Source organism: Calonectris borealis, chromosome 10 (genome assembly GCF_964195595.1).
Source record: "Calonectris borealis chromosome 10, bCalBor7.hap1.2, whole genome shotgun sequence".
In the NCBI taxonomy this organism is placed as follows: domain Eukaryota; kingdom Metazoa; phylum Chordata; class Aves; order Procellariiformes; family Procellariidae; genus Calonectris; species Calonectris borealis.
Window position 1 is genome coordinate 20,578,934 of NC_134321.1, and position 13,232 is coordinate 20,592,165.

Genomic DNA, 13,232 nt, shown 5'->3' on the forward strand with positions numbered 1-13,232 from the left:
ACTACTTACTTTCATTATACATTTACTATTTTGTCCTCCTAGTAAAGCTGTGTTAGTTTGTATGTCAACTATGATATATACAAGCAAAACATTTTTAGTAGAAGTACACCATTACATTCACTCTGAGACAGCCCAGGAAGGCAGGCAACAATAGAAGAAAGGAAACCAAGGTACTGGAAATCAGTAACGTGCAAAAATCTGCCTTGGAACAATTAGGATTAGGATCATTTGAATGAAGAGATCTATTCACTTAAGAGAGGTGCCAGCACAGTAGAGAGTTTGTAGAAATCAGGAACTGAACAGACCCTACCCTCTTTATTGTTAACACAATTAACAGTGACAGCAACCATTAAAGCATATATACAGCTCTAATCAAAAGAGGAAATAGACAGTCCATCCACTGTTAGGAGGGATAATTGTCTTAGAGACAGATTAGAGAAAATAGGTGGGAAGCTGCTTTTGGTGGGGGGAAGAAAAGTTTGTCTTGGAGGGGTTTCTTTTTAAGAAAAACACAACAGAAAAAAATATTTATTCTTCAAGTTTCTAGTAACATAAGGATCAGGATAGAGAAAGGAAAGGAGACAATGTAAGATGACAGAAACTGCCAAATAGCCAACCATCCATCCAGTATCGTCAGGGGGAGGGAGGAAGAACACTCGTAAAGGGTATGCAGTTTTAATAAAGAAATGTGGCAAGAATGCAAAGAATGCAAAATTCCACAAAAGCTAAGTGTCAGAATACCTGAAGCAACACGATTCTTTAATCATAAGGGTGAACAGCTTCATGTCATTGTTGATATGAGGCCACAGTCAAATGAAACAGACTATTAGCCATTGTCAAAATATACCTGGCAAGCACTGCTTTGAAAATACAAAGATTTATTTCAATTACTAATACAGGATTTTACAAGTTTACAAAACCTGACTGAGGAAGATACCCGACTTACTTTTGGGAATATTTCAGAAAGTTATAGAGGTTCTAAATTCTACATGTAAATTTTACTTTAAACATCCTTTCTGTTTGAGATTAGCTATTCTTTTGGGATTTTCAGAACAGCTGAGAGCAGAAACTTGAGGCCATTAACAGAATGGTTGCAACAGTGTATTACCAAGTCACTTCAGACATTCAAGGGAGAACTGTGCCTCTGGATCCAGCTCTATTTAATATACAGGAATGGCAACAATTAACATGTTACACAAACATAAACTGGGAAAAATACATGAAGTTCATTCAGATATTGAAAATATAACAGAAAAGCCAAACAAGTTTTATCCTAGCCTGGAAAGAACAACATCATTAAAGGAAGTTACCACAGTAGTCACAGCTGCCAACAAAATCAGGCCAAGATGAAAAAAATGCAGGCAGGCACCCGCAAAATTGAGTCCCTGGAAGGACGCAGACACATACTGATTTACAATAGCTGACCTGCTCTGTGTTCTGGACAGCTTTTTTTAACCACAACTCGTAATTGTACATATAAAAATCTACACATACTATAGTAAAAATTGAGACTTAGTAATGATTGCCCACATCTCTTGTCTAGCGAACATGATTCTACACATACTACACTATGCTTTGTAAATCTACATACATGGAAGAGAGCAACACAAAACTTCGTTACAAAACTACATACTTAAAATTTTTTTTAAAAAACTTGGCAATTTTGATGAGTATCCACTTTTATGCAATTTAAAAGACTACCACAAACCTTGTGACCTTGTTTAGCATTATGCGTTTGGTTTGTTTACATTTCTTTTTTCCTGTCAGATTCACCTTTAGGCAATAAAGCAGATGAAAATTTTTGAGGCTACATCATTAAGCAGAGAGAGATAGTTTTGGCTAACAAGTTCAGAGAACCAGTTCCAAATGTAAAAGTGAGTCTACGAATTATACCTAAGTATATACTTTTCTCATGTACAGATATTGTGCTGGCTAAATTTAAGATAGAAAACTAGATTTAGTGTTTAGAAGGGGGGAAAATCTGTGTTGGCATGAACAGACATATGTAATATACATGCTTTTTTGTATTGGCAAGGGAGAAAGAGACTGCGTAATAGCACCATTTCAGTTAACTGTCTCATAGCACTTAAACTGCTCTTAAACAATAATTCCTAATTAGCCTAAGTTAGCCTAACTCCTAATGCTGAAGCCAATTACAACAAACACTAAAATACCAAGAAAACTTGGTGTAAAATAACAAGGTACTAAGATAGTGCATGTTAAAATTTAAGCCTCTTTTCTTTGGAAAGAATTTAGCATTACAAAATGTCACCAGATTTAAAAAAAAAAAAATCCACTAAGAGCAGAAAACACCCATCTCCAAAGCCAACATCCATGTAACAGAGAAGTCATCCAAAAACAGCAAGAAGCATATTCAGGCAGAGAGTAACTATGTATCAGGTTAAAATCACACGCCCTTCATCCAAACACCATTTCACTTTTACAAAATAACATCAGCAAAGCACAAAAGTATGTAAGAAACTTAACTGTTGTAGAAGTATTTAAGGCTCCTTTAATATGCTCCTTAAGTTATTTTAAGACAGGAAATCTATTTTAACTCACTGCAGTATGCAAGACTTCTTGCATTAGCATATAAAACCAAAGAATGACACTTACAACTGTGGGAAGAATTCATGCTTCCCCTCACTTCCAAAATACCTAGCCCATGCAGTGTTTAATATAATGCAGACATTTCATAAATCCTTCACTCTGACTTATAAATTCTAATTAGTTAGTAAAAAGTAGGAGCAGTTTTCAAACTGTCTAGAAACTCCTCCTATTTGATTAAGTAATCTATGCAACAGTGAACTAACCCAACAATTAATGGGATATCAAGCCAAAACAAAAGAAAAAAAAAAAAAGACTGGCAACAAGATTTTTCATAGATATTCTGGTCCTCAGCACTAATAAAATATAAGATAAGTGATAACTGGTGCAAAGGGGACTCAAGTAAAATCAAAAAATAGAAGACCAAATATTGTGATTCCATTTGCGTACATATTTTATTGTCACAACATATTTAAGGAATGGTACATGTATTTTAAAAATAGGTATTATATATTGCAGCAATACCTGGTTGAAAATAAACTGCTGAATTTTGCTTCTTTTAAAAACATGTTACTCAAGTGTTCTAGCATTCCTCTGTTTTCTTCCAAAGCAGGATGGGCTTGGGAATTACAAATGAATGCCAAGTTTTTAACTCTGGTGCTATTAAAGACCCTTTCTGTCATGCATTATGAAAAATGAAGCCAAAAAATTAGAAAGCTAAGGAGGAAAAAATCCAGGCCAGTAGAGAAAACAGAACAGAGCTAGACAATGGATTTGGCAAGACTGGGCCAAGGAGGCAAAAGAAGGAAACAGAAACTGGTAGGGAGGTTGAAAAGAACAATACAGAGGGAGATTTAGCTGGTCGAGAACAGAGGGAAAGGGTAGGAATCAAGATTCTAAGAGCAGCTGGTGGACTGAAGAATAAAGGGCTAATTGAGAAAAGGCTGAAACTGGACACGAAAAGAGGGGATTAGGACTTAGAGTAAGAAACGAGAACTAGCTTAACAAGGGGATTAAGAAAACAAGCCATAAAGGGAGATCACATAATCGGATTAAGTCAATCTGACAGTGGGTTGCTGTCAAAACAGACGTTGTCAACATCAGCCCCACTCTGGCCACATATTTTACTGCTTTGGATCAGCAACACACACTGTGACATTGCAGGACAAGTCAAATAGAAAAAATGAAATTTGAAAGGGTTGTGGGGAGGCAAGGTTGGGTTCCCCCCCGCAAATTACTTTTTCAACCCAATGACTACGTTGAACCTATTTGCCATGTGGCTTCACTGACAAATAGAGGCTAAGGAGAAAGAACTGCTTGCTTTATTGACAGTAAAGCCTTAATTCATCTTGCATCATTCATGAAAATTTATGTTTACTTATGAATACTGGCGTAATGTGGAAAAGGACCAGGGCAGTGAAGAGACAGGGACAAGACAGCAGTGCTCAAGCCAGGATGAAATAAAGTCTGCCACTACTTCAACGCATTCCTTTCCAGTATGACTACTAAGTTCCAAGACACTTCTGCTGTCAGAAAGTACTCATTAAAAAAACAGAGTAATTTCCTCTTCTAAATCCTGCTTCTTGAGAGCAGTCAGCTACTATTCTCAGTTACACCACTAGCTTCAGTAGATTTGTATGGAAATTCCAAAGCCTCTAAATGAAAAATTCAGCTCTCAGTACAGACTAACGAAGCCTGAGGTAACTCAGTAGACCTTTCTTTTCACCCATCCATTTGCCTTCCCTCTCCAAGTCTAAAAAATAACATAAACCAAAAGAAATCACTTAAAGAACAGGATTAATAATAATTAATACATAATAGATTTGTTCTCAGAAGAGTTTGCTAGCAGATTTCACAGTGGAATACCGCAGACAAATAGTTTGATCATTATTCATCCTGTGTACCACAAGAAGTTGACATCCTCCAGAAAATAATCAAAAAGTAGCATTCAGTCATACGCTTAAGGTTTAGTATGTATGTTTTCTTAAGACATGGCACAAATACACTATCCCAGGTTTTTAAACTATGTTCTATTGATTTTAAAATATCAGTGAAAGAAGTCCTGACATAAAGAAGATAAATGAAATGGTGAGTAGAGAATTAGAAACAGGCAAGTCCTGGAGAGGAGTTCTGGATGTACACGTTAGCCATTACTCACCCACATTGCACATCTGCAACTCACATACACATCTGAGTAACAGTTAACGTGTTGATTACATAAATTAAAATGCAATAGCTGAGATGAGCTTGTTACATCTTTCTCTGAACCAAACAATTTCAAACAGCTAAAACACATTATAATCCAAAAACTGTTTCTGTTTAACATGAATTTGTAATGGTCCTTCCAGGCCTTAAAAATCATATGCATTTCATCTTCCCTCCAGAAGGATACAGACAAGGGATCGGAAGTGTTTAGGTTGGGCTAACAGTACATTACCAAACAAAGAAATTGACTGCCAGCAATTTACATGAAAACTCAGTATTGCATTTAGTATCAGATATCCCATACAATAACTTTCCTTAAACAAAAAACTCCACCTTACCTTGACACAAACTTGCTCACATCTGAATCTTCTCTAGATTCCATTATAATGCTGAGATCACTAATAACAGCAGACACACTCTCTTTGTTCTAGATTGGAGAAGTAACAATGCAATATTTTAGAAATTTCTCTAGCGAGGAGAAAAAAAATTTTCTATTTCCATATAAAATAGACAATAATATATGCAAATGCTGCTAAGTACTACAATCCTTAAAAAAGCATTTTTTTAAACTGCAGCTTATATGTATGGACATTTTCTTTCATTTCAACAGTATCAGTATTACCCATACAACAAGGCTTTTGGAATAACACCTGAACTTGTCAGCATAGAGAATATATATGTACAAAGGAAGACTTATTTATAAGACGTTCATCTACTTCCTTTCATGTCACTTCCACTTCTTTAAGATTCTCCTCATTTCCAACACAACCCTTAGCTGCCACATATAGCAGAAAACTCAAATATAAGGTTTCATCTGAAAACCATAATAATGCTACACTAAGTTAAAAAAAAAATTTCCTGCTAGTTTTCCTTTTATTTTTTTATTTTACAGCCCATAGTTTTGCCTCAAATTCTTGTCCCTTTTTACAATAACAACTGTTACTCAAGGATATGTGCATGATAATACAAATAAAATGTTCCCAAATTAAAATATCTAACAGCCTATAAAAAGAAATAAGAAAAGAAGTTCATATAGTGGAAATGAAGCCAGAAAAGAACTTAATTCTTTTTTCTATGCATTCTTGAACACACCAGAGTAATAGGTTAGATAACACTGAATGAAAAAGCTTAAAATCATGGCTTGAAGACCATAGTGAATGCTTCACTTTATACTGGAGACTTTGTACTTCATTTTTCTTATAGCCAGTCACTACAAGCAAATGGGAATGGCAACACAGAGAAAACTAAACAGGCAAGCTGGAGTCAAATGCAAACATACCACATCAATCCCTAGTACCGGTTGGACAGAAGTACTGCTAACACTGCCATCAATAAAGATGGAAAAAGCAAACCAAGACACTACAAAGTTTGGTGGATTGAGTAAGTAACATCAGGAAAAATCATTGTAAATTTGGAGCAAAAGGTTCAACACATGCACGGAGTTGTAGAGAAGCTGCTAGTCTTCACAAGCTAACTTCTAAAGAAACTGGTTTTCCAATAAATGGGTTATTAACATATGCCAAGATGCCATCTTGGGGTCAAATAAAAAGATCTAAAAGGAAAGCTGTTGAGAAGAAAGCAACTCTTATTTGAATGATTGCTTTCTCAAGTGGTTTAGACTTGTTTTGGCAGATTTTCAAGCTAATTGTACATGTTCTCTCCTAATACCTAAGGACAGTAAGAGGGGAAAATAAATAAATCAAACAATGCTTTTGTATTAACCTGTTTTCTTATCCACATTTTGACCTTTGTAAGCATCCACCTATGCACAACAGTGAACAGACGGGAGCTTCTTTGCTTGCACCCAACGCTGGCAAAACACTAGGCAGCTTGGGAATATAAACTATATGCTACCCTGTAGCTGTGCCAAAACTAAAGAACCAGCTAAGATGCAGAATCTCTCAGGCAGTGAGTGACCAATACCACAGTAATATAAACATAACCTCAACCATTCAAAGCTAGTCAGAGTGAACTCAGATCTGCCTACCCCTCTTTGTACAATTGTAACCTGGAATACAGCTTTTAACATGAATGACATTTAACATTTTGTTTAAGATAAAATTAGAGATAATTACAAGAACAATTTGTTACTCTGTATTAACAGGTTTGATTTAAGGTACTATGGAGCTGAGTTAACTCTATTGTAACTTAACTACTGGATTAAAGCTAGAGTTAAGAGTGTGAAAAAAATTTATCTTCTGCTGCATACCAATGTATTTGTTACCTACTACACACCTCCTCAAAACAGCTGTTGTCTTTTATTTCTCAAGATGGGTGAAACTAGTCGCAACTTTACAGTATCTTGCCCATGCTGATCTCGGTACAGGTTATGCTGAATACAACAATTAATGCCGTATCTTAGAAAATAGGGTTCTCCGTTTTTATACACAAGAAGCCGGAGGCACAGAAAAGTTAAAGCTAAGTTTCCAGGTCTTAATCTGGCCTAAAGTCACAACTTTCCTGAGAGCTCTGGGGGCAGATTCCTGCATCCACAGAGGACCTGCAGACTTCACCACAGGATGACCTGCACAGTATACAAAGTCTGTGGCAAAACCAAGATAACATGCCACTACTTTTACACCACAGAAACAGCCAAACAGAGCTAGGCAAAATGTCTGAATGGAATTGTTAACAATCTAGTCATGAGATATGCTTTTTCATTATAAAGAAGTGGAAGAGAGTAATTTTTTAATCATATAAATTACAAAACTGTCTATCTTAAAAATACAATCCTTAAGCTTGAATTTTTGAACTACTAAATTCTCTGAAAATCTATTTGATTTAAACAGCTCTAAAAAAATGAAAATTTAGAACTGCACACAATGGTTGTATTTTACAACTCTAACCAAACCATTACATTATGATTCGTACAACAGCTAAAACACATTAACATTTAAGTAAATGCAAAACCTTTAATAACATTCAAGTTCATATACAATTACAACAACTGAGTAAAGGAACAGAAATTAGTCTGTGCTTGAAACAGTAAGTGTACTTCTTGACTTGGGTGTATAACACCAAAAACAAAAACCAAAACCTGTATAATACAGCACAATTAAAAACTGTACTCTTCATTGGTGTCTGCTTAACTAAGTTACCATTTTCCACAACATGTCCACAACCCACACCATTCAAATGCATAAAATATTGTCAATTCAAGGTTTATTAACTTAAGGTTAATTGATACATCGCCTACATTGTATATTAAATTGTAAGTTACAGGTGCCATTACAGGTACTTTCATTTAAAAAAAAATTAATTAATGCAAAAAATTAACTCAAATTTTATTTTTAAAACTGAAGTCTTTTTTTTAAAGGTATACACTTGGTAGTCTATATATCACACACTAGTATAGCTCATCAGCACTGAAGCAGTACAAGTTTCAGGCATTACATAGACAAGTGCTTCCATCTGGTGGTGTAATGGTTTAAGCATCACCAATGCAGCTATAAATAAACTTAACATCAGCTACCCATCTGAGCTCCACTGACACTAAAAGACACTAGGAGCATACAGCTGAGAAAAAAACCACTAATCTAGCCAAGTCTAGCCAAGATTAATGCAGGCTATTTCCATGCTCAAAGCTAAATGCACTTTTATACAAGCAAATGGTAAAATGATATCACTAGGACTACAAGTTTCAAGTCATGCATGGACTTAAGAGGTTGCAGAATAACCTCATTCAGCTGAACGCCTGCAGCTTCAAATTATGCAATCCACATGTGACTATCTAAAAACTCATTTCCTAAATTCATAATATGGCTTTCCTTAAGATTAGGAAGGACATCTTTATATTGCAAGGCAGTTTTTAATACTATCAGGTCCAATCACATTCAATTTAAAAAAAAACCTTTAAAGCTGAGCTGAAAATCAAGTTTTCTTGAGAAGAAAATTTCCTGATGTCAAAAATATTATTATAAATTGGGGTACATTATTACAACTTGGGGGAGCAGCTGTTTTCCACTGCTTAACATTTTGAATTCTGTGCTAAGAATAGATTCTTATGAAAGAGCTTCCTGGCAAAAAATCTATAATCATTAGTGTAATTTCTGTGCAGTCCCGTGATGCAATGGCTAGTCACACTAGCCAAGCAAACAGAAATATAACCAAAGCAAAAAAAACCCCCCAATTGTTCAAGTTTGCAGTGTTTTAGCTTTTCCTCAGTTTCCTCAAGAGAGGAAAGGTTCAGAATTTTCCAGTCTCCAGAACAAGATACCTGCCTATAGGAGAACATAAGAATTTCGTGACTGAATGTTGAACCTGACCTTCAGAACTGTTTTGCTTGCACATGGAATTCAAAAGTTGGGTCCAGCTGTTATAGAGTCAAAACAACCCACTGAGGCTTAGATTAAGGAGACTTAGGCAATCAAATGACAAAATATCAGTTGAAGGTTTCAGCTGGAAAAGGAAGTATTGACATTTGTCCATCTGAAGTTATGTTTGTTTGCTTGGTTGTTTCTTTTTTAAATACACATTGATCCTTACCTGCATTTCAAGAAGCTGGAATTCCAACTGAAAAGATAGGGAGTGGCAATTCCCTGATAATCTGTGCTTCCGGACTGTTCTGTTTCTAGCTGTTACAAAATAAAGTAAACAAAATACTTGATTACAATTCTATTCAACAATTACTGCATTTCTTCTATTAGTCATATTTAAAGTACCAACTGATACCATCCATCATATAAATAAAGTCACATTAAACATGTTAAAAAAAAAAACTAACTTCATAGTAGTCTTTCACTTTCCCACTATGAAAAGTACTATATTTACTCAGAAACAATTTTGTCAATAAAGAAAATTCTATTGTATTTCAAAATAGTTGTCTTTCTGCTAACAGTGAAAGTAGAACTACAACATGCATTTCCAAATGTAATGAACTGAAACAGCATGCTCAGCATAGCGCAAGTAAAGGGCACAAAAATGCTTACTTTTTTCCACTGTTTTCTTGGAATGACTTGTGAACTGAATACCAGTAAATTTCATTAAAAACGAGAGATCTGTTTCTAGACTTTCAAGTTGAGCTTTCAGGTCTGACAGAGATTCACGTCCCTTAGATCCTCCCTGAAACTCTCTTTGGAATGATTTTCTAGAATTGAAAAAGGTGGGGGGGGGAGGGAAAAAAAAATCAAAAGGGCAAAAGACCCAGACATAAGAACATGTTTTGTCACATCAGTACAGTAATACCATTAAATAAAAGGCATCTGTAATGTGATCTGATGAGTTTCAGACCAAGATCAGTTTTCAACAAGTCAAGCTTCAGTTGGATCATATTACTAGGAACAATAAACTATTCTAACTTACATAAATACTTTATGTTCATTACCAGATAGACACAGCCTTTATCATAAGTCTTGAATGTAAGCATCCATTTTGAGGAATGTACAACAAAAGTGAGCTGTGATGCCTTTACTCATCTAAATGACTTATTTTATCTACGGAGTGTACATTTACTATAAAATATCAGTTAAATAATGGAAATAAAAAGCCCTAACATGGCACTTCTTCAGCATATAACTAGTCAAACCTGTACATGCCCCCAACCCCCCTCCCCCCCCCCTTTTTTTTTTTTTTAAAGTAAATGTGCACTGACTGTTTCACAGTGCATAATGGAAAACACAGCCTTTGCAGTTAACAACTTTGCAGGGCCCGCATAGTAACGTACCTGATACCATGCTCTGACCACTATGACTGCCTTTTAACCAAAAAAAAAAAAGGCAAACACACAAAACAAAATCCTAAAAAACCCCCACAAACTACCAAAAGAAGGCAGTAAAGAGAGATCAACTATTTATTATCTGTAGTATTTTACCATATATAGCCCACGTCCTGAACAAGATCAGCACTGTAAAAATAACATAAGGAAAGTCCTAACGTAGAGGCAAAGGCTTATCCTAAATTTTGACAAAGAAACACTATTAATCCAACATATGAAAAAAGGCGTACATTGACATTAGTATCTCCTCGTCAGAAAAAAAGGTGGATTCTTGTTGGCTATCTTCATACTTTTCAGCCAATAGTTTAATTTCTTCTTCCAGTGACTGGATTTCGTCTTCATAAACTTGACAAATGCTGTTGTCCATTTCTCAGAATCAATGTTACTAGATAAAACAAAGTAAGGATATTTCTTAGGCCAAATAAAAAAAAAAAAATCCATTTTCAAAATAAATTATTTTTATCCAAGGAATTAATTTAAGAAAAGCAAATATAACATTAGGTAATTGTTTCTCCTACCCCTCTACTTAAAATAAGACAGTTCTATTATATTTTGTGACACTTGAAAACTGAAGAATTACTACATACAATTTTTAAATATTCCAGGTAGCTTTGACAAGTATAATAATCTATACCTCTGCAAAGAATTCTAGTGTGTCATACACTCCTGTTTGCTATGGAAGATTAAATTAACATATAAACCTTGATACTCAGCAACCAAATTTGACAGGAATTCTGTCACCAAGTTGAAAACAGAATTAGGCTTGCAGTAAAACTCTGCTCTTAATACTACAGTACTCTGTCATCAACATAACTCCTACTTAAACCCTAGAAAGTCCACTTAGAAAGACACTGGTCTGCAAGTAGACATTACAAGAGCAGAAAAGCTGCTTTTCCCGTAATTCTGAATGTAACAAAGCTTCCTAAGAAACATGGTAACTCACTCTGCTAAAAGCATCATGAACAGGAAAGATTCTACTTCCAATGAATGCAGGAAGCTACTAGATATCAGCAAGAATGTGACAAAGAACAAATTTCTGACTTTACATAAAATAAAGAAAAGAAAAAAACCACAAGTTTTCTCCAAAATAGATATCAATTTTGAAAAAAATGTAGTTTTGTTGCATTTTGTTGCAGTTCCTCGAAGACTTAATTCATTGAATCCAAATGCAACTATTAAACTAATTTTAAGACACAGATCACTGCACAGCCTCCAAATACAGAAGTTAATTCAGGAATCTAACATAGTCAAAAGCTTTCTTTAAGATCTTTTTAAATAATCACAATTTCATCCAGGAGCATATCCAGCTGTTTTACATTTGCTGTAAAAGAACAACAAGCTGTTCTGCAGACAGAAAGCAATCCTAGTCAGATACAGGAACTGAACCCAGCTTTGACCAATTCACCTAACAATTCACCCAATTAAATGAAGCACAGCTGTTCCTACTAACACCATAGCATAATCTGCCTTTCAAGTAAACAGCAGTAAAAAGACACAAAGAAACAACCGTGTTTCACAAATAATTCAAAATAAACAAACATCAATTTTAAGGAAAAAAAAAATCTGACATTCAGCCTAGACATGACACATTCAAAGGAGAACATTATGCAGCTCATTACCGATGTATTAATACTTTCAACCAGGAAAAAAAAAAAAATCTAGTTTTATGTATGTTTTTAAACAATCCTTACTATATTTACAAGATTCACACTAACACGGTCAATAAAAAGGGATGAGAGGGAAATAGGATTCTGTTGGTTTATTTGATAAGAAACAGCATCTGAATACCACATATAAGAAAACAACATTCAAAACATGTTTTGCATTAAAAATTTATTTAGTGAATAAAGAAAATATATGCAATTAAGGAATTGCTGAGATTGTGCCTAGTTGTGACTTCCTCTGAAATTTTAAAGCAATCTTATACAATGTATGACAACAAACAAGATCAGTGGGGACAAGAAACAGAAGTTCTCCAACTTCTAATGCATTAGGGTTTTTTTTAACTGGATACATTGAAGAAAGTTTTGGTCATAATAAAGAGTACGTTTAAAAGAAGAACATTACAGAAGAACATTTAAAAGAAAAACATCGCCAGAACTTTACCCTAGGTTGTTAGCCAATTCCTCTTTTAACAGCTGGCTGTTCTGAAAACAGAACACATGCGCTGCTTACTGCTATTTTAACTCAAGTGATTTTACTAGACTGCAGAAGACTCAAAGACTAGTCATAACTTCAAAGAGCATTATCTCCAGAAAAAAATATCCGTAGATACTTTTAATTAAACATATGTTTAACAACAACCAATCATTTCTCCTCACCCTAAGCGTATGCACACACATACATATTTGTGCATTAACGGTAAATATTTCACATTTCTACGTACCTGCCCGTACACACCCCTAAGCGTTTGCTTTTATGCTGCCACAGGAATTGCTGGGAAGAGCATTCGCGAGTGTGTGAGAAACAGAAACGAGCTGGCGGACTTCTGCGCTTCGCTGCTTCGCTTCCAGCCCGCAAATCTCACCGGGTAGCGGCTGGAAGGACGCTCAGGGAGCCGGTGCTGTCCCACTCCGCCCCAAGACACGGGTCCCAGAGCGGGGAGCGGCCCGCAGAGCCCCGGCAGGCGGAGGGCCCCGCAGCCCCGACACGCGCAGGCCGGCGCTGAGGAGAGGAGAGCGGCTCCCAGCCCCGCCGCGCGCGCGCCCCGCGCCTTCGAACTGCGCGCCCAACCGCCCGCGGCGGGCTTGGGCGCTACCACAGTTGC

The 13,232-nt window shown here is 35.8% G+C and overlaps 1 protein-coding gene across 3 annotated transcripts in view; it reads right to left on the reverse strand.

Annotated features, from left to right (window-relative positions):
- Positions 1-13,232, reverse strand: part of CENPP (centromere protein P) — a 151,745-nt gene that overhangs the window by 138,282 nt on the left and 231 nt on the right. For 2 of the 3 annotated variants that reach the window (XM_075159330.1, XM_075159332.1), the window contains exons 1-5: positions 12,852-13,220; positions 10,696-10,850; positions 9,681-9,838; positions 9,238-9,326; positions 5,091-5,179 (exon numbers count right to left, since the gene is read on the reverse strand). In XM_075159330.1, the coding sequence (XP_075015431.1) occupies positions 5,091-5,179; positions 9,238-9,326; positions 9,681-9,838; positions 10,696-10,832 (473 nt within the window). In that variant the 5' untranslated portion in view covers positions 10,833-10,850; positions 12,852-13,220. Of the gene's footprint in view, positions 1-5,090; positions 5,180-9,237; positions 9,327-9,680; positions 9,839-10,695; positions 10,851-12,851; positions 13,221-13,232 lie in introns of those variants that run through there. The other variant, XM_075159331.1, reaches the window with a different exon arrangement.